The following is a 22,616-nucleotide window of genomic DNA, read 5'->3' as shown; positions in this document are numbered from 1 at the left end:
GTGATAAAATTCAATACCCCTTTCTTAAAAAAGCCCTCAATAAACAAACTAGCAATAGAAGGATCACACTTAAACATAATGAAGGTGGAATATGACAGACCTATACATAACCAGTATAATAAATAGGGACAAACTGAAGCATTTCCTATAAAATGAGAAGTGGGCATCTCCCATTGTCACTCTTAGTGACACATTGTCAGTGTGGTGCTTGGAATCTTAGCCAGACCTTTAAGGCAAGAGAAAGGAAAAAGAATGCAAAGGGAAAAGTCAAGTTGTCCTTGTTTGTAGATGATATAATTCTATACTGGAAAGACTTTAAACACTTTACCAGAATTCTTGATTTGATAAATACAACAAAATAGCAAGATACAAAATAAAATATTAAAGAATTAGTAGCTGCCAGTAGTGAAATTGCTTAAAAAGGAACTTGGGAATATTGTCCCATTCACAATTACCTCAACTTAGAAACCATGGGAGAAGAATGGATATGAATATAAGAACATCACTGGCATAAACCTAACCAGTGAAGCTAAGGATGTCAGTGAAAACTTTGACACACTGAAGAAAGAACATTAAAAGATAGGAATCTTTATGTTCATGAATTAGCAGAATTATTACTGTTATAAGCAGATCATACTCCCCAAAGTAATCTTTAGCTCCAATATAATGCCATCCACACTCTATTGTCATTCTCCAAAGAAACAGAAAAAAAAAACAAAACAACAATCATAACATTCATGTGAAACACAAAAGACCCCAGTAGACAAAGCCATCCAAACAAAAAGAGCAGTATTAGAGGTATCATAATACTTGCTCAAACTATACCATTTAGCCACAGTATAACAAAAACAGCATGGTAGTAACACAAAACAGGCATTTAAACAAATGATCTTTTTTTTATTTTAGGCTTTATTTATTTTTATTAATTACACTTTATTCACTTTTTTATTCATCTTTATTTATTTATTTATTTATTATTTATCCCCCATAAGCCTGTCCCTCCTCCCCTTCCGGTTCCTCCTTCCCTCCCCCTTCTTCATGCATGCCCCTCCCCAAGTCCACTGATAGAGGAGGTCCTCCTCTCCTTCCTTCTGATCTTAGTCTATCAGATCTCATCAGGAGTGGCTTCATTGTCATCTTCTGTGGCCTGGTAAGGCTGCTCCCCCCTCAGGGGGAGGTGATCAAAGAGCAGGCCAATCAGATTATGTCAGAGGCAGTCCCTCTTCCCATTACTATGGAACCCACTTGGACACTAAACTGCCATGGGCTATATCTGTGCGGGGGTTCTAGGTTATCTCCATGCATGGTGCTTGGTTGGAGTATGAGTCTCTGGGAAGACCCCTGTGTTCAAATTTCTGGTTCTGTTGCTCTCCTTGTGGGGTTCCTGTCCTCTCCAGATCTTACTACTTCCCACTTCTTACATAAGATTCCATGCACACTGCCCAACAGTTGGCCATAAGTCTCAGCATCTGCTTTGATAGTCTGCAGGGCATAGCTTTTCAGAGGCCCTCCGTGGTGGGTTTCTAGCTTGTTTCCTGTTTTCTTTTTCTGATGTCCTTCTTCTTTGCCTTTCGGGATGGGGATTGAGCATTTTAGTCTAACTAGAATTAATCTCAGGCAGGTACAAAGCATGTGAATCTCTATAAAACTGCCAAAACAGACTTTGGGAAAAAGACTCTTCAGCAAGTGATGTGTAGAAAACTGCAATCTATATATAGTAGATTTTAAACTGGATCCCTATTTATACTTTCATATATAAATATATTTATGTGTATGTATATATAAATCTGTTCAAAATGGGTCAAAGATCTCAATGTAAGACCTGAAACTGAAATTTCTAGCAGAAAGAAATATAGTGGAAATACTTCAGGATAGAAGCATAGACAAGGCTTTTTGAATAGGTTTTCAGAGTTTGAGGATAATAAGAATTAATAATAGAATTTTACAACAAATGGAAAAAGGCTTATACAAGAAAGGAAACAATTACCAGGGTGAAAAGACAACCTTTAGGATAGGAGAGAATGTTTCATAGTTGTGCATCCAGCAGAATATATAAAAACTCAGAAAGTGAAATACCCGGAAAACAAATAACCCAGTCTGTAACAGGGCAAGACAACTGAGCTCGAAATCAGCAAATGAGAGAGTACAAACATTGCTAGGAAAATATTCAGCAGCTTCAGCCATTGGTGAAATGTAAGTTAAGACTACATCTAGAGTGCATTTTACTTCATTCAGAATACCATCAAGAAAATAACAAATGTTGTTGAGGATGCTTCTCCATTATGGAAATTAGTATTGAGACCTATCAGGAAAAAAAAAATAAAACTAGTACTGCCATGTGGTCCAGTATTTCTGGATATATACCTAAAAGAATCAAGTTAGCTTACTCAAAGATACCATGTTTATTGGGTTACTACACACTAAGTGCAATCAAAATAGGTGTCTATCAGCAGATAAAATGCCGTGGGATAGGACCAGAGAAGATCGCTCAGACATGGGGTAAGCCAATAGAAAGTCTTTATTAGTTGGCTGGTGACTAAACTGGGATTTTGGGATTCCAGTGTAATCCAGAACCTTTCTTAGGGTGAGCTTTTAAACATAGAACTGGTAAGCAATAAAAATAGTCTAGGATACTAGCGTTATTTTGTAAAGAATTTTTTTAAAAAAATTTAACATTTTCTTGATCGTTGTGAGTTTCACATCATGTACCCCAGACCTCATCTCCCTGTCCCTTCATATCTTCCCTTTGACCTAGCAACCTCCACCCAGAAAAAACCAAAAACAAAAACAAAAAAAACACAATCAAACAATAAAAACAAAGCACAGAAAATATCTCAGTATGTCCCAGTGTGACCCACAGTATATCCTTCTGTCCACACATCTTCACTTGCAAATGTTCATTGTAATGAGTCATTGCTCTGGTTCAAGATCTCTGGTTTCTGTGACACCATCAATATTGGATCCTCATCGGACTCCTCCCAGTTACCCTGTTTTGCCCTGTGTCATGGAGATCCTGTAGATTTGGAACAGCAGAACTAGCCCTTTCACACATCCCAACTCTTTGCAGGTGATGTAGATTTTAGGGTGGGCCATCTCAGAGCTCTGGATCTGGGCCTGGGTAGTAGCTGAGCTGGTCAGCCCACCAGCTCTACCTTACGTGCACCACCAGGGTGAGCTCTCTAGCACTGCTTTGGCTAGGCCACCCAATGACACCGTCAGCAGGAGGTAAGGTCAGCTCTCCTGCTCTTATGCCCTTAGTCCAGCTCACATATACCCACACCTTCAGAGCCAGCTCCACTGTGCTGCCCAGTGGAAGAGTGTGGCCCACTTTCCTCTCCCAAGTGCTGCAGCCTGTGTGGGGCTGGGCCAGCTCTCCTCTCCCACCCAAGGTACTGGTTTACCCATGCCTTTGCGGTCAGGGCCAGCTCCACAGTGTTACCCAGGTGAGGTACAGGGCCAGCTCTCCCAAGTGCTACGGCCCGTAACGGGGAAGGGCTATCCCACTCTCATATTCTTAGGGCTAGCTTTCTCAGCTACCAGAGGTAGTGAGGGAGAGAGGGGGACAGCATCACACCCATGCCACCTAGGGCATACTCAGAGGAATGGCAGATGAGTAGTGAGGAATGAAGCCAGGTCTGCCTAGCTCTCATCTTCAGGGCTGGCTCACCCATACTCCCTCAAACAGGGCCAGCACTGCTGTGTTTTCCAGGAGAAGTGAAGGACCTATTCTCCCAAGTGGTCCAGCTTACAAGAGACAGGGCCAGCTCACCTACTCTCATGACCCCAGGGACAGCTCTCCTGACTAAGAATTATTTTTTAATTGTATAACAATGTAATTGCTTTGCTGTTCTAGTAAAGCCTAGTTAAGCTCATTGGAGTAAATGTCTATTAATTCCTATTAGCTGGTTGCTGATACAGAGGTGGTTTAATTGATCTTCAATGTTACTGGAAACTTAGGAATGCAATCAACCTACTCCTAAGTGTCTGTGCAGTTCCATTTGATAGTGGGGCCATATCTAAGGGTCAAGAGTGGTCTCTACCTGGTGAGTAGCTGCATTGCCAAGATTGTAGTTGAATACTTGAATTATTAAGTGTTCAGGTGCATAACAGGTGCTGTATGATTTGCTCCAACGAAGATACTGTATCTGGAAGAGCCACTGCTATGGTAAAGAAGACTTGGTTAAATGAAAAGTAACGTCTTTTTCCCAAGAGTTACACAGTTCTCTGTAAGGTAAAGCATTACATTAAGTGACAGTGTGCATAGGCATCATCATTCCTTTGTCTTTCAGCTGGTGGGGACACCTGTAAAGTTTTATTGTGATACTGGGAAGTTACAGGAACTTACACTTACTTTATACCACATTGTTCTTATTTCTGTATCACAATCAGTATGGAAATCCTGTCTATTCCAGTTACCCATTTTGGAACTGAGAAAATTACCATAGGCTGAGTCAATAGACCAACTGTCTACTGGGATCCGATCCTGGATAAGGACTTGATAGTTTGAACATCTACAATTAGTTTGACTGTTAAACCACAGTAGTGTTTGGAGATTCTGGAAATTTGTGTCAGCTTGTTGTTATCGTAGGCATATTTCTAGGATAGCCTTCAAACACAGAATTTCTGCTTTAAGAGTCCCTCCCCCCCCCCCCCCCCGGAATAATTAAGGTTCTAAATCAATTGTTTTTCAGTAATGGCAGTTACCCCAGGTTATAGTCCAGCCAGGTTCAGTGAATCCTTAAAAGGGACTAAGCTAACCCTAGAAAAAACAAATTGGAGAAGGGGTTTGATGTGAGAGTCCATTGGTGACTTTGAAGATGTAGAGAGGTAAGAGTGAGTGATGTGACTCCCCGGTGACGTTCAGCAGAGAAATGGAGATCTCAGTCTTTCAACTGCAAAGGATTAAATTCAGCTACGTCCCAGTGAATGGGAAAGAAGAACCCAAACTATAAGTCCTGAGCTACACTGGCAAAGAACCCAGCTACACCAAGCTTTATGGTAGTGATTTTATGCAAAACCTGTACAAAAGCCAGTTCCTGGCAATTCTAGAAATGTCTAGAAGTTTTCTTTCCACAAGGCACAGTCACCCTAGAATATGGCCACTAGGCCCTGTGAGGAAAGATTGGGAAAAGATTTACAGTATAATCCAGTGGGTGGGGCCATAGTGGGCAACCTGCTGTATTTCAGTAAGGGGTCTTATTTGTGAATTAATTCTAGGTCTGAAAATATGCTCAGTTGACTAAACTCAGCTGTCTGCCACTAGATTGTGCACTGATGAAGCAGTATCCTAATAGTTTGCCCATTTGTGTCATTCCTAAGAAAATCTTTGACAATGAACCACAGCTAAAAAGCTTGTGGGCTCTACTATTGTAGTTAGTGATTCACTTGGTTGCCTTTTATGATAAGCATGCCCACTTTGTTTTGGGCATGCTTATCATAAAATGTTACCATCTGGCCCTTCTGTTCCAGGGTCTTTTTGTTGCCACTGAAATCAGAGAACCGTGATGGCTACATCTCTTATGACTAGGCCTATTCTACGATGGAGAGCAGACTTAGCTCTTCAAGGATACAGCTTTCTTCAGTGACTTACTTCCTAGCTGCTTTAGTGAAAGGATTTTTTTGGGGGGAGGAGGATCGCCTGGGAGAGAATGTAGTTGGCTTTAGAGATGGAGAGAGTGACCTCTGAGATCTGTAAGCAGATCCCAGATAAAGGAAACTATAAGGATGGATTAAGTTAATTTGATAAGAGTAGTGAAACTTTTTTTAGTTTTGAATGTAGCTTAAAATCATAAGACATACATGAAAATAAATTATCAGACATGAGAAAATGAAAGTCAGGCAATTAAAGATAGAGATGAATCTTGGAAGCACTTAGTAGAAATAACTAAAAAAGAGATTTACATGAGAAAGAGAGTCATGTAAATTATAAAGGAAGCAGCAGTGCCAAAGAATATAAAAACACTAAATACTACACTGCAGCATGTGTAGCAGCCTCGGCAGCAAAGGATAGAACTCAGGAGTATAGTTGGTAGATAATTCTTTTATTATTACTGTCTAATTACCATCATTATTTACTAAGTGTTAACTATGCCCCATGGCATTTTTATGCTTCCCTTGATCCTTACAAGTATTGACCCATCCCGCAAGTCAGCTGAACGAGACCCTAAGAGAGGGGGTGAGAATGGGGTGGAACAAAAGATGTGAAGAATGTAGACAAGACAGTATTCTGATTAAGTCTCATTTAATGATCTTTAGGTCACAGCTTATAAGGTGTAAGAATGGACAATTCGGGGGGGGGGATTAGCTTCAGGAACTAATTTCAGTGAAAGTCACAAAGCAGGATATTCTCAAAGCGGGAGGAAAGTACTCAGGTAAGCGGGAAGCAAGTTCTCATGCCATACCTGCCAAATCTAAACGGTTGAGCACACATCTAAAGAACAAAGAACACCTGTGGTCCAGGGGTGAAAAATCACCATGTCATGCTAAGCACACTGTGCTTCATTCCAAGCAGGCTAGAATCAAGCAGCCATTTTCTTGCTCCACACAAAGTACTTTTTAGGAGAGTTGTTTATCTTTATTTCACCTATGAAAGGCTTACAAGAGTTGAAATAAACTCAACTAAATGTAGGCTTTGACTTTTTTAAACCTTCTTTATTTGGGGTTCCTATGTCTCAATCTCCTTTCTCCACCCCAGTCCCATCCAACACCCCAACATCAGGTAGGAGAGAAAAAAGGTTAATAGGAACAGGGGATGTGCACCTTTTTAGAAGTAGTTCCTTGGTTTGAGTCCACTCTTCATTATCAGGGTACCAGCAGTCCAGTCAAACAGCAGGCCAGCAATCCAGCAACAGCAAAAGCAGCAACAAGGTCCAGCAACAGAGCAGGATTCAGCAGAAATGGCATGATTCAGCAGAAGCAAGCACAGAGTTCTCCTGAGCTTTTCTCTTTAGAAGCGAAGCAGAATAGAGAGAAGCAGTGTATTGAAGAGATGTTGCGAAGCAAAAATCAGTCTCTCTTTCTCTGTGGGCTTCTATTTATCCTTTTTAATGTCCACACAAGGATGTTTTTCAGCTGGCCAAAATAATGCCCCCTCACAAGACAGTTTGCTGTTGACAAGGATTACATGCCCTATCTGGAGGCTGCTATCTGCTATGGGCAAAGCATTCCTGCATCCCACACTTGGAACTACAACAAAAACTTATCCATACAACACAACCAAAACTTCCACTACAACTAAAATTGTAAGAGTTAATAGCAAAGATTTTTAACACAAACCTGCCTAATTCCATATACTAAATTTTGATGTGGGTTATAAGTTACAGTTATTTTAAATTGACCTTCTATACCAATTGTATCTGTATCTATGAATTCAATATTTTTAGAAAAAGTCAAGAAAGCAAAGGGCATAGCGCAGTGGTAGAGTACTTGAATAGCATGTAAGAGACTAGATTCCATCCCTACTGTGGCAAATTTTGTGTGTGTGTGTATGTGTGTGTGTGTGTGTGTGGAGATCTAGTCTTAGCATAGACCCAATCCTGATTTTGTTCATCAGAAAATTTGATTTATGCTGAATATGTACATACGGTTTTTCATCTAACTATTCTCTAAGTCAGGACTTAAGCTTTTCTACTTGTGATGACTTTTTACCTTCCAAAGTTTTACTTGACCTAGAGTATGTAAAATAGAATGATAGAACACACATTTACTGATAATATATAATAAATACATTTTAAAACAAAATGTTGATTTATCTTACCATTTCTTAAGGATGAACCCAAATTTGCATACCAGCAAGACAGATGTGCTTATTTACCTTCATATAAATAATTGAATCTTGGCTCATTTTTTGATAGTGTAGGAAATAGAGCAGCTTTAAATTTTCCCAGAGCTTGTCAATAGTTTATAATTGTCTTTAATAACAATTTGTAGTGATTTTATAATTGTCAACAATGAGAATCCTTGCTTCACTTTAAATTTGTAATAAAAACGGTAGTTTTTAGGGGCAATTTCAAAAATTCTTCTATTTATTAACTGTTTAGAAAAAGTTTCAAGCAAAGGTATAAAACTGAGTTACTAAATGGGGTACAGTCGCTCATGCCTGTAATCCCAACACCAAAATACTAGGAGGCAGAGGCAGGTGGATCACTGTGTGTTCAAGGCCAGCCTGGTCTACAAAGCGAGTCCAGGACAGCCAATGCTATGCAGAGAAAACCTGTCTTGAACCTCCCCTCACCCCCTGCAAAAATACGTATATATTTCTCAAATAAATACTAGCTTTAATGTATAACATAATTTCATGTTTAATTTTTTAATGCTGATGTTTATGAGGCTGCCGAGGTGCCTCAGCACTTTTCACTTGACAATGCAAGCCTAATGACCTGAGTTTGATTATTACAACCAACATAGATTTGGAAGAGAGAACCAACACCACAGAGTTTTTTCTGACCTCTACACACGTACTATGGCACATACCCATCCCCACACATGCTCATACACAAATCATACACACTCACAGTATTATAAAAATTTTAAAGTGATGTTCACATACACATTGAACCCTAGCTTTAGGAAATAATATTTGTGATGAGCAGGTTGTATTTATGTTTAGGAAGATAGGTAGACAGGTATCAACAAAGAAATAGAGGTTATGAATTTTAGATAGAATAGGATATGTATGGGAAGAGTTGGAGGGAAGAAAAGGAAGGGGAAATGATGTAATTGTATTTTAATTTCAAATAATAAAAACATTTTTAAAACTTGATGATCATCAATGATAGCGAAGAAATAGTAAAGGACTTCTGTCTTTACTTTCTGTGGCTACACACGTGTTTCTATGAAAGAAGGAGGTAACAGCAACTTTTAAGATAAAGCATGCTAACACTGCAACCTAGAGATATCCTCATTTGATACTTACACGATCCTTAGAGGAATGGCAGTAGGGAAATGCTGAAAGTCTTTTCTGCAGTTGAACCATTGTGATTCTAAAGAGCAGGAAACTTGTATACACAGAAAAAGCACTGTGTTTCATAACATAGGGTAGTCAAATGAAGTGTGCAGTGCACCCTGAATGGGCACTATCAAAAACTAGCTCCTGGTTCGTGTCTTGCTTGGTTTTGATTTAAACTTTGGTCATTAAGTGTTCAGAAAGCTTTTACTGTGGCCAGATCTTTTGAAGACCCCGTATTCAACTATGCAATACCATCTGATTGTGACCCACAGCTTAAAGGCTGTATAAATATAAGTAACTTAAAGGTACCTTAAAGTATATGGGGATTTGTGTATGTCACATGCAAGTGTTTCTCCATCTTAAAGAAACACATGCAGATTTGGGGTCATAGACCAGTCCTTGTAGAACTGAGGTACAGCTGTATATGTCTAAAAAAACTGCATCTCTCCAGAAATAGGCTAGTTTTTGACACATAATGTATTAGTTTTAATCTGTTTGTGGAACACTTGCTTAGAGAAGTGATGAGGTACAGTGGGAAACATGGCAGTCATAGCCTAAAGCTCTAATTCTAATCCTTGTTTGGTATGAAGTTGTGGAACCAGGCACAATTAAAAAACAAAACTGCATTTATTTAATGTGTCTGTGAGTGCCTCTGTGTGTTTTGAGGTGAGAGGATAACTTGGGGGAGTTGATTTTTTTGTTCCACCATGTGGATCTTAGGGATTGAACTCAGATAACAGGCTTGCAGCTCTTTTTCTGGACCTTCAGAAACATCTTACATAGCTTTTAAAAAATAAAATTCATAACACAAAAATGTATGTGTGTGTGTTCTGGGGATAAATCCCAGGGTGTCATGCATGCAGGTAGGCACTTTACTAATTGGCTATGTCGCTAGCCCCAACATTTACTCTTTTAGAATGTGTAATATTAAATATAGTCACAATAGTGCACAATCGTTCCTGTCTAATTCTAAAACATTCTTTCCATCCTTTAAAGACATACTACCCCTTATTCCCGCTAGTGTCACTCTACAGCCTTTTCTCTGCTGCTAATCTACTTTCATCTCTGTGGGTTTCCCTAATCTGGGCAGTTCACATGGAGTCTGCATGGCTGATCCTCCATTTTGTATATATGTTTGTGTATACAGCACACCACTTTCTTATCCATTCATCACTTGATGGACATTTGGCTGATAAGAGGACGGGTTCATGTAGGTATTCAAGGTTTTGTGTGTGTGTCTTATGTTCAGTTTTCTCTTAGGTATATACCTGGGATGGCTGTTGTCAATCATATGGGAAATTCCATATTTAACTTTTTGAGAACTCCAAACTGTTTTCCAAAATAGTTTTCATAATAGTTGTACTGTTTTACATTTCTGCTCTTAGAGACTCTGCATTTTCTTATTATGTAAAAAAAGAGTGCAGTAACAGTTTTGCAGGGAGGAAAGTATGAGGTAGAATGCATGAACTCTGTGCCAAATGTTTTATCTAATTCTACATATCATATGGAATACTTTCCCTAGAAATTCCAGGAAAGAAAATTAGCATAATTAAGAAAAATTAGAATTCAGTAAAATAAAAATGATTCAAAATCGAGTGTTTATCACCTTTTTAATACAAGATTAGTAGATGAGTACATTTTATTTTATTTTTAGATTATGTATGGGTGTTTTGCTTACATGTATATCTCTAACCAGATTGAACAATGCTCTTTCCTTATAGAGAAGTTGGCGGAGGCTCAGCGCAGGTTTGCTACACTTCAGAATGAGCTTCAGTCATCACTGGATGCGCAGAAAGAAAGTACCGGGGTCACTACATTGCGACAACGCAGAAAGCCAGTGTTCCATCTGTCCCATGAGGAGCGGGTCCAACATAGGAATATTAAAGACCTTAAGCTGGCCTTCAGCGAGTTCTACCTCAGTCTCATCCTGCTGCAGAACTATCAGGTACTTAGTCTTACCCTAGAGAATGTCATATTAAAATAAATTCCAGTAACTAGACTTACCTTGGTATAGCCTGTATCCCCTAAAGGGTGAAATCATCTTTATTCTTAGGGTTCTTGTTGGAATTTAGATGTCTTTTGTTCAAAAAGCCATGTAGTAGAAGGATTAAAACTATTAACATCTTTTGTTTTTTAAGGAGTGTGTTTTGTGTGTGTATGTGTGTCTGTGTGTGTCTGTATGTGTGTATGCAGCACATCTTTTATAGGGCTGAGGAGGTAGCTTAGTAGATACAGCACTTGTCATTCAAATCTGCACACCAAAGTTCAGGTTCCCAGAGACCACATACAAGCCAGGCAGGCATGGCAGCCACCTGTATTTCCTGCAGACAGAAGGCAGACAGGGATTCCTCAGAGAATATGGCCAGCTAGACTGGTAGAAGCAAAGAGCTCTAGGCTCAGCAAGACTGACTGCCTCAGTCATATAAAGCAGCTAGCAAGTGAGGACACTGAAATCCATTTCCAGCCTCCGCATACATATACCCCCACTTAAAATACAATTCATGCAGTATTTAGGGGTATCTTTTGACTCAAGATGCTAGCAGTTTGTTTTTATTTAAACTCTTACAGTGGTGAATAAGAGTAAATATCTGACAAAATGGCCGTTATGTGAATCTTTATATTCCTAACCAAAAGCTAAATTTTAGAAAAGCATTGGATATTTCTATAGCGGGCATTAATAAAACAAAAGAAAAGCAACTAGACAGGTAAAATTTTTTGTAGCTCACCATAATAAAACAAAAAAGCTTAACTTCTAGCTTGCCACTAAAAGAATTCCAATTTTATTATTCATGGGCTACAAAGTAACCATATTAAAAAAATTAGATCATGCTAGATATGTGAAGGCTGAAAATCTAGGCTTCACATATAATAATGTTTCAATCAATATTTTTAAACCCTGTATGAAAAATTTGAAGATCCATATATGCTAAAATAAACCCTAATTTGTGCATTTGTAATTTGATATAATTGCAAAATAGGTTTTGTTCAATAATAAACATTTACATCTGGGTCTGATATACTACTTTGCATTTTATCCTTTGATTATAACTTACAGTGAATGGTTAGCACATTGTAGGCTAGCAGAACATCTAAAACGTAAAAGTTCTGCAGCAAAAGTTTTACCTGCTGTGACTGGTTCAGTCTACATTAAGCCGAGAGTGGTGGCACATACCTATAATCCTAGCACCACATAGGTGAAGGCAAGCAAGACTAATGTTCAAGGTCATCCTCAGCCACACGAGAGCTGAAAGCAGCTTGTGCAGGATTTAAGACTGCCTCAAAATAAGAAATAAAAAGGTTTTCTCTATAGTTTTTCATTTTTTCTTTTTCTTTTTTTTCAAGACAGGGTTTCTCTGTATAGTCTAGGCTGTCCTGGAACTAACTCTGTAGACCAGGCTGGTTTCAAACAAAAATCTGTCTGCCTCTGCCCCCTAAATGCTGGGATTAAAGGCATGTGCCTACAGCTGCCAGGCAAGTGTTGGGATTTTTAAATACAAAGTACTTGAAATCCATATTTACAATTATATAAGTTGTTAATATGTTTACTTTTCCCATCAGCTTCCTAAGTTTTTGATGATTTAATGTTTTATCATTTAAAAAGAAATCAATTGAGAAATAATTCAGCAGAAAAGAAATAATCTGAGAGAAATGAATGATAAATTCCTTTGTTTTTGTTATATACCGCAGGCTGATCTGAAACTTGAAGTCCTCATACCTTGATCTCCTGAGTGCCAGGTTAATTAATCACACATCTAGGCCCCTATTGTGACTTTTTTCCCATAGCTTTATATTTTAGTTTTTAAAAATTCATATCAATAAATTTTTAAAAGAAATGTAATGCTTTTCCACCCACTTTAAATTTAATAGTAACCTTATGAGTTGGAGAGATAGCTCACTTGATAAGAGTACTTGCTGCTCTTCTAGGGAACTCTAGTTCTAGAGTTCATTTCCTGGTAGCCACATCAGGAGGTTTACAGCTATAGTTCCTGGGATTTATTGTCCTCTTCTGGCCTCCACAGGCACCTGTACATGTGTGACATATAGTTACACAGACACATAAACAAAATCATAAAAATAAATTTTAAAAAAGTAATAGGAAATATCTGTATTTCCATCAACCTTTGTGCTGGACAATTATTCAGAGAAACAAACAAGCAAGCCAAGAACAAAACACTACTTTGAATCCCCTGGAACTGGAGTTACAGACATTTGTAAGCCACCATGTAGGTGTTAGGGATCCAGCTCAGGTCTTCTGCAAGAACAAGAGCTCTTAACTGCTGAACCATTTCTCCAGCCCCAACAATAATTATAAAAGTTCTGATCTGGAGCTGGAAAGGTGGCCCAATGCATAGGAGCACGGGTTGCTCTTCGAGAGAGACCTAATTGCCTTTGAGGGCACCAGAGAAGTGCACTGAGCATTTACATATGTGCAGGCAGACTGAATAAATACAAACAAATGCATCTTTTTTAAGTCAGTTTATTGATTCTGTAAGAATATATTTGTTTTAATTTTTCTAGTTTATTTTTGTATATGTTTGTGTACCTGGTTATCTGTATACATGCTACATGCATGCAGTGCCCGTGGAGACCCAAGAGGGCATCAGATCCCCAGAACTGGAGATACAGGCAGTTGTGAGTATCTGATGTAGGTGCTGGGAACTGAATCCAGTCCTCTACAAGAACACCACATATATTTAACTGCTGAGCAATCTCTTCAACCTCGAGAATATATTTGTTTTGAAATAAGGAAGAAAGGAAAATTAAGAAGCCATGTCGAGGGTTGGAGAGAGTGCTTTTCATGAAAGCATGAAGAGCTGATTTAAGATTCCTAACACTAAAGTAAAAAGGCCAGAATGGCTACACTGGCTTATAATCCCAGGTCTGGGGATGAAGACAAGAGGGTCCCTGGAGCTTAGTGGCTAGCCAGTCTGGCCAAATTGGTGAGCTCCAGTTCAGTGAAAGATCCTGTCTGAAAAGAAAAGAAGAGAAAAGAAAAAGTGGAGAGCTATAGAATATGATACTGAAGTTCAGGTTCCGACAGCCACTCTGTATCCACATACATGCATGAACACATACTACACTGCATGCAAACACACACATAACTGTTTCTACATTACACTGTATGCTGTATCCAATAATAGTTAAAGATCGTGCCTTATGGTATGAGGAATAAATTCTAACAAATGTAAATACATTACATTAGTAAATACAGATCACCTCAGGTTGTAGATCTAATCTAGACTTGAAAATGTGTGTTTTCCTGCCATTTCAGATGATGGACAAGCAACAGGTGAATCAGAGTGTAGGAAGTACCAGTCTTTTGGTTTCATAGAAATTGAAGGAAAGTGGCCTGTACGGTGGTTGATCCCTTCCTTCCTTCCTTCCTTCCTTCCTTCCTTCCTTCCTTCCTTCCTTCCTTCCTTCCTTCCTTCCTTGTCTCTTTCTTTTTCTTTCCTCTGTTATTCCTTCCTTCCCTCTCTCTTTTTCCCTCCCTCCTTTTTCTTTTTCTCTCTTTTTCTTTCTCTTCCTTCCTTCCTTCCCTCCCTCCCTCCCTCCCTCCCTCCCTCCCTCCCTCCCTCCCTCCCTCCCTCCTTCCTTCCTTCCTTCCTTCCTTCCTTCCTTCTTTTTCTCTCCTTTTCACTTCTATCCCTAAACTGAGATGAGTGAAAAGAAAACAAAAGTTAAGAGAACTAAATATGTTCCCATTTTTATCACAGGTGTGTATGCCTGTAGGAGTGAAATGCTCTTCTTTACTATTCCCCAAAAAGCAAAGAATTGAAAGAAATGGATTCAGTGCAGGATGATGCATAACATTTTGTGAAGACTCTTTTGGCCAAAGCAGCAAAACAACATGTTTTGAAATGTTTATATGTGGAAAGTTGGAAATAAAAATGTTCTGAGCTTAGGATTTCCATTAATTTGCTTGGAAGAAGAATAAAGGAATTGTGTTTCTAATGGGTTATTATCCCAGAACCAGAGATCCTTACTCTGTTGGCAGTGAATGAATGCATCTAGAAAGGCACTGCTGCTCCTGGGCTCTCAGTATTTGCTCAGTCAGCTCTGTTGGTGTCTACTGCTTCATTGTTCTAATCTTTTATGATGGTAGGAATGATAATTGTATTTCTCTTTTCTTTCTGTAGAACCTGAACTTTACAGGGTTTCGAAAAATTCTTAAAAAGCATGACAAGATCCTGGAAACATCTCGTGGAGCAGATTGGCGAGTGGCTCATGTAGAGGTGGCCCCATTTTATACATGCAAGAAAATCAACCAGCTCATTTCTGAGACTGAGGTACAGCATCTCTGCTTGTTTGCCATATGTGCTCCATATCACTTGTATGGATTTTAAAGAAATAATTCACCATATTTGTCTTCCTTTTGTAAATAGCTTTTTTGAATACCTGTGCTCTTATTTCTTTATCAGTATACTTATCAAGAGACTATCAGAATATTATATTCATGTGTATGTATCACTGTCATTTAAAATAACATATACAGAACTTGATAACTTATTCTTCTAGGCTGTAGTAACCAATGAACTTGAAGATGGTGACAGACAAAAGGCTATGAAGCGATTACGTGTGCCTCCTCTGGGAGCTGCTCAGGTTAGCATTTGCTTTCATTGGTTTCTTTCCTTTTTCATGTTTAATAATTAACACAATATTGTTGTTGTCTGCTGTCATTACCTTAGAAGATTGTATAAGTAGTTACTCATTAAAAAAAAAAAAGATACCAGGATTCAGGCATAGTGGCACATGTTTTAATATAATTTTTAGGACATGGAAGTAGCACTAGGTCAAGGCCAGGATGGGTTACTTAAAAGGAAGGGGACAAGAAAGGGGCGGGGGAGAAGGGAAAGAAAGGAGAGAAGGAAACCTTAGATATGAGCCTTCATATAGGAATGAATTACAGTGTCTTGCTCCTCTCTCATAATGCTCCCCCTCAGCTTCCTCCCCATTTGTTTTTACATATATTTGCTTTTTGGTATTATCAACTAAGGTGAGTTTTTTGTTTGTTTGTTTGTTTGTTTGTTTTTGTTCATGGTATGGGGGGGTTCAGATGTACTGGGTTACAGTATGGCTTTTTCCAAAATAGCAGTTATACCCCTGCAAAAGGGGGATGGGAGAATTTATTAAATATAGTTATATTGCATTTAAGTGGTATTTTTTTGTCTCATAAAACGTGTCTTAATAAATTAAAGGAATTTTTATCATAGAGTATTTTTGTGGTCATGGTGTATTGAAATTAATAATGAAGCTGTATAATAACTGATATATATGAAAAATTAAAGTTAATGTCATATTTAACAGAAAAACACTGAGACTTTTTAAAAGAACAGAAATAAATTGTATATCCAGTCTTAGAACTGTCTCTGAAGATTGTCCTGGTGATTACAGCCAATATGATAAGGTCAGAAAAAGACATAGAAGGCATTCAGGTTAGAAAGCAAGAAGTAAAATTACTGGAGATTTCGTTGTTTGTTATCAGTGACTTGATGATCTCTGTAGAAAACCCAGTGGTCCATATAATTAGCCACTACAGCTAATTGGGGATAGCAGTTATAGAGTACAGCACCAGTTTAAAAGGAATCAAGTGTATGTCTCCACATCGAGTACAGTTAAAAGCCAAAACCCTTCCCAGTAATGCTGGTAATAGCATTGCAGAAATAGGAAATGTATAGTGGTTGTTCTGGCAAAAGATGTGAAAGATCTTTACATTGGAAGTTACAGAACATGGCCGAATAAACTACGATCACTTAAATAAAAGGTGTATTGAATTATGAGCATATTAGGTAAGCTCAGTGTTTTTAGGAAGCCATTTAATTTTAGATATACAGCAAAATCCATCTAAAAGAATCTCAATAAGGGTGTGTGTGTGTGTGTAAATCAGTAAGGTAGTTTTAAAGTGAATGGAAGTGCAGAAGACCTAGATCAGCCAGTACATCTTTGGAACAAATAAAAGGTGGAAACATTAGCACTATGAATCTCAGCATCCACCTATAGCCAAACTTTGGGCAAAGTGCAGGGAATCTTATGAAACAAGGGGAGATAGAAAGACCTGGAAGGGTCTGGAGCTCCACAAGGAAAACAAAAGAACCAAAAAATCTGGGCCTAGGGGTCTTTTCTGAGACTGATACTCCAACCAAGGACCATTTATGGAGATAACCTGGACCCCCTGCACAGATACAGACTATGGCAGCTCAGTCTCCAAATGGGCTCCCTAATAAGGGGAGCAGGGGTTGTCTCTGACATGAACTCAGAGGCTGGCTCTTTGATCACCTCCCCCTGAGGGGGAGCAGCCTGACCAGGCCACAGAGGAAGACTATGAAAGACAGTTCTGATGAGACCTGATAGGCTGGGGTCAGATGGAAGGGGAGAAGGTCCTCCAATATCAGTGGACTATGGAAGGGCATAGGAGGAGATGAGGGAGGGAGGCAAGGCAGGATTGGGAGGGAATGAGGGTGGGGCTGCAACTGGGATACAAAGTGAATAAATTGTAATAAATAAAAAATTATATTAAAAAATGGAAAAAAGAAACATTGCTACTACATGCTATAAAAACCTATTAAAGCTACAGTAATCAAGGTAGAGTCAAGACAGACACTTCAATGGAACAGAATAGGATCTAAAAAATACCCAAATATATGTGGACAACTAATTTTCAATACAGACATAAAGCATGCCAGCAGAGAAAGAATAATGTTTTCATCAAATGGCAGTTGGATTCTCTATGTGAAAAGAAAACATGAGCCTTTATTTTATACCACGTTTCTAGACATAACGTGGACCTAAAGTAGACCTAACATTACAAAGTTTTAGAAGAAACTTTAGGGGATAGTCATAGCAACTTTGGGTGACGTAAAGACTTCTTTAAAATGACATCAAAAGTACTTCATCATATTTGGGTATAACTCTAACCAAGCAAGTGAAAGACCTATATGAAAAAAACTTCAGGTCTCTGAAGAAATACATCGAAGAAGATATCAGAAGACGGAAAGATATGCTAGCTTATGGATTGGTAAGATTAACATAGTGAAAATGTCTATCCTACCAAAAGCAATCTACAGATTCAATGTAATTCCCATCAAAATACCAACACAATTTTTTACAGACCTTGAGAGAACAACTCTAAGTTCCATATGGAAAAAACCAAAAAACTCAGAATAGCTAAAACAATCATCTACAATAAAATATCTTCTGGTGGTATCTCCTTCCCAGATCTCAGGCTCTTCTATAGAGCAACAGTAATAAAACCAGCATGGTACTGGCATAGAAACACACTGGTGGATCAATGGAATAAAATAGAAGACCCAGAAATAAATCCACACACACATGGAAACTTAATATTTGACAAAGAAGCCAAAACCATACACCGGAAAAAAGACATCTTCAACAAATGGTGCTGGTCTAACTAGATGTCTACATGTAGAAAAATGCAAATAGATCCATACTTATCACCCTGCACAAAACTAAAGTCCAAGCAGATCAAAGACCTCAACATAAAACCAGACACACTAAACCTGTTAGAAGAAAAAGTGGGGAAGAGCCTTGAACTCATTGGCACAGGAGACAACTTCCTGAACAAAACACCAACAACACAGGCTCTAAAATCAACAATTAATAAATGGGACCTCATGAAGCTGAAAAGCATCTGTAAAGCAAAGGACACTGTCATCAGAACAGAACAATAGCCTACAGACTGGGAAAAGATCTTTACCAACCCTACATCTGACAGAGGGCTAATATCCAGAATATATAAAGAACTCAAGAAGTTAAACACCAACAAACCAAATAATCCAATTTAAAAATGGGGTACAGAGCTAAACAGAGAATTCTCAACAAAGGAATATCGAATGGCAGAGAAACACTTAAAGAAATGCTCAATGTCCTTAGTCATTTGCATTTGGGAAATGCAAATCAAGACCCTGAGATTTCACCTCACACCCATCAGAATGGCTAAGACCAAAAACTCAAGAGATGATGTATGCTGGAGAGGATGTGGAGAAAGGGGGACCCTCTTTCATTGCTGGTGGGAATGAAACCTTGTACAACCACTTTGGAAATCAATCTGGCACTTTCTCAGACAATTAGGAATAGTGCTTCCTCAAGATCCAGCTATACCACCCCTAGGCATATACCCAAAAGATGCCCCACCATTCAATAAGGACATTCGCTTACACTTTCAAGGTACAGTTTGTCATTGAGGGTAGTCAGGGCTGTAGCTCAAGGTAGGAACCAAAAGAAACCATAGATGAACACTATTCACTGGCTCTTTCGCTGGATGGGCTTTTTTTTCAGTCTTCACTTAGACAAATAGGATGGACATTGGAAGTAGGAGAAAACAAGAAACAGGACAGGAGCCTACCATAGAGGGTCTCTGAAAGACTCTACCTAGCAGTGTATCAAAGCAGATGCTGAGACTCATAACCAAACCTTGGGCAGAGTGCATGGAATCATATGAAAGAAGGTAGATTAGTAAGACCTGGAGAGGACGGGAGTACCACAAGGACAAAATATATCTGGGCACAGGGGACTTTTCTGAGGCTGATTCTCCAACCGAGGACCATGCATGGATATAACTTAGACCCCTGCTCAGATGTAGCCCATGGCAACTCAGCATCCAAGTGGGTACTAGGGAATGGGAACAGGGACTGTCTCTGACATGAACTCAGTGGCGGGATCTTTGACACCCCCCTCGAGGGAGGAGTAACCTTGCTAGGCCTTGCAATGTAGCCTTGCAATGTTCACAGAGGAGGACTTTGCAGCCAGTCCTAATGAGACCTGATAAACTAGGGTCATATGGAAGGGGAGGAAGACCTCCCATATCAGTGGACTTAGAGAGGGGTGGGAAGGAGATGAAGGAGGGAGGGTGAGATTGGGAGGGAATGAGGGAGGTGGCTACAGCTGAGATACAAAGTAAATAACCTGTACTTAACATAAAAAAATAAAAATTAAAAAAAAAGATAATTTAGGCCAGGCATGGTAGTGTAACCTTTAATCTCAGCACTTGGAAGGCAGAGGCAGGCGGATCTCTTGAGTTCAAGGCCAGCCTGGCCTGCAGACTGAGTTCCAGAATAACCAGGGTTACACAGAGAAACCCTGTCTTGAAAAACAGAAAGAGAGAGAGAGGGGAAAGGAAGAAAGGAAGGAAGGAAGGAAGGAAGGAAGGAAGGAAGGAAGGAAGGAAGGAAGGAAGGAAGGAAGGAAAAGGTAAATTGCCATCTTCCTTATAGATACTTTTATTCTGAAACTGACAATACAGATAGCACTTATGACAAGTAATAAGAGTTTTGATTCTTTCAGGAAGAGGGGATTGAAGGTCTAATTAAGTCTAATCTCTCATTCTTAACAACACTTCATTCCTTTATATTTAAAATCTAAGGAATTTTCTATTTGCTTTAGAAAAAAGAAAATTTAAGGTCAGTTATAGATATAAAATCAAATTATACTGAAGAGGAATATAATTTAGCCCATTGTGCTGGAGATTTTATTGCCCGTCTCTTAAGGATGCTAGGAGTCCTTATGTTTTCATTTAAGGGGTTGGAGAGATGACTCAGTGGTTAGAGGTACTTACTGTGCTTTCAGAGGACCTAGTTTGGCTCCCAGCCTACAGAAGGAACAAAACCACCTTAACTCCAATTTTAGATGGATCTGAGGCTGTATGGCCTCTGTGGCTGCTTGCACACACATGGTGCACATAAACTCACACAGACACATGTACATGTAAATAAAAGAATAAATAAACCTTTAAATATTTTTATTTAAGTTTTCTCAGTATAAAAGCATAAGTAGTGTCAGAAAGGGTCTTTGTCTTTACCATTTACTTTCATTATTCATAGTACCAAATAGTAAACATTGAGTAACTCTGACTGACAAAATGTAGAGATAGATTTAGTTGCATCCTGAATCACTCAAAGGATCACTCATATCAGTCTGAGGCCTAAAATACCATCTTATCTCCTGACTCTCCTGCTCCATCCCTCACCTCTGTGTTGATGTGAATGTGTATCTGGTGACCAGAGGGGACATCAGATGTGTTCCTTTGTTGCTTTCCACCTCCTTTTTCGAGACAGAGTCTCTCTCTGAACCAGGAGCTCAGCTGTTTGTCTAGGCTCACTGTCCAGTAAGCTCCAGGAATGTGTCTGCCTCTGCCCACCTGAACTAGGATTGCAAACATGACCATGCCCAGCCTTTGTGTGGGGTCTGCCTTGCTCCTTATGTGGGTGCTGGGTATCCAACTCAGGTCCTCATCCCAACACAGCAAGCACTTTACGGATGAGCATCTCTCCAACTCCATGATTCAGATTTCTGTAAAAGGGCTCAATAACGTTCCTGTTCTTGTAATAGGATGATGGAGTGTAAATGAGGCTCTGCTTCAGAGTTATAAAAGTTAGGAGAGTAAAATATATTTTCCCTGTACAACATTGAGGTTCACACTACTAAGTCACTATACCGTAGCCTGCACTGCATGTGTTTGATATCTTATCTTTTACTCAGGGTTCTGTTTTCTTTCTACAGCCTGCACCAGCATGGACTACTTTTAGAGTTGGCCTATTCTGTGGAATATTCCTTGTGCTGAATATAACTCTTGTGCTTGCAGGTAACTCTTAACTTTTTAACTCATTTGTTCTTGTTGTGTTTATGTCATATTCTGGCTCCCTGTAAAGAATCAAGCAATCTACCAAAACTACTAAAAAAAAAAACTTTGGATTATTTTGTTTGTTTTTTCGAGATGGGGTTTCTCTGTGTAGACTTGGCTGTCCTGGACCTGCTTTGTAGACCAGGCTGGCCTTGAACTCAAGAGATCTGCCTGCCTCTGCTTCCCAAGTGCTAAGATTACAGACGTGTGCCATCGTGCTCTGCTCTAAAAGAAGTTTTGTAGGTTTTAGACATTTGTTTATTATATTGGGATATAATTTTTTAGAACACTGACTTTTATTTACTATCATTTTCTAGTCTTTAACTTCAGGATTTTTAGAGTTCGGTTATCAAGAAGTTAATCGTGGGCCAGCAAGATGGCTTAGTGGGTTGCTTGCTGCTTGCTGCCAAATCTGACTGCATGAGTTGTGACCTAAGATCCACATGGTGGAAGAAAAAACTGACTCCCACAAATTGTCCCCTGACATCCTACACGTCATGGCACACGTGCACATGCACACATACACACAGCACACACTACGTAAAAAGTGTAATTTAAGAATTTGTTTCCTTGATCATAGATGAAGATAAATGTTAGACAGTTCCTGCACTAAACCTTATTTACTCTTTGTATTATAAAGACCTCCTCACATTTCCCCAGAATATGCTTATAGCTGCTCTGCATGCAGTCTTTTTAGAGGCTTGGCTATGTAGTTTCCAATTCAGAAAGCTAAAAGTAGGGCTGGAGATGTAGCTGAGCAGGTAGTTCTTGAGTTCTTGCTTAGTATACATGAAGTCCTGTGTTCAGTCTCCAGCACTGCATAAGATCAGATGTAGTAGCACACACCTATAATCGCAGCATTTGGGAAGGGGAGGCACAAAGGTCGGGAGTTCAAGATTTTCCTCAGCTTCATAGTGTGTGTGTGTGTGTGTGTGTGTGAGGCCAGCCAGGGATAAATGAAATCCTATCTCAAAGAAACAAAACAAACCCACACCCAAAGAAGTTTAAAGTAAGGAAGGATTTCTATAGGAT

At 39.1% G+C, this 22,616-nt stretch overlaps 1 protein-coding gene across 1 annotated transcript in view; it reads left to right on the top strand.

The window, feature by feature from the left end:
- The window catches only part of Xpr1 (xenotropic and polytropic retrovirus receptor 1), a 157,294-nt gene that overhangs the window by 77,340 nt on the left and 57,338 nt on the right, over nt 1-22,616 (top strand). Inside the window, exons 4-7 of the mRNA XM_021660536.2 lie at nt 10,669-10,892; nt 15,088-15,237; nt 15,467-15,550; nt 21,464-21,545. Of these exons, the coding sequence (XP_021516211.1) occupies nt 10,669-10,892; nt 15,088-15,237; nt 15,467-15,550; nt 21,464-21,545 (540 nt within the window). The remainder of the gene's footprint in view (nt 1-10,668; nt 10,893-15,087; nt 15,238-15,466; nt 15,551-21,463; nt 21,546-22,616) is intronic.

The sequence above is a fragment of the Meriones unguiculatus genome, chromosome 11 (assembly GCF_030254825.1).
Source record: "Meriones unguiculatus strain TT.TT164.6M chromosome 11, Bangor_MerUng_6.1, whole genome shotgun sequence".
NCBI lineage: Eukaryota > Metazoa > Chordata > Mammalia > Rodentia > Muridae > Meriones > Meriones unguiculatus.
The sequence above is the reverse complement of the archived record's forward strand: the minus strand, read 5'-3'. Positions and strand labels throughout refer to the sequence as shown.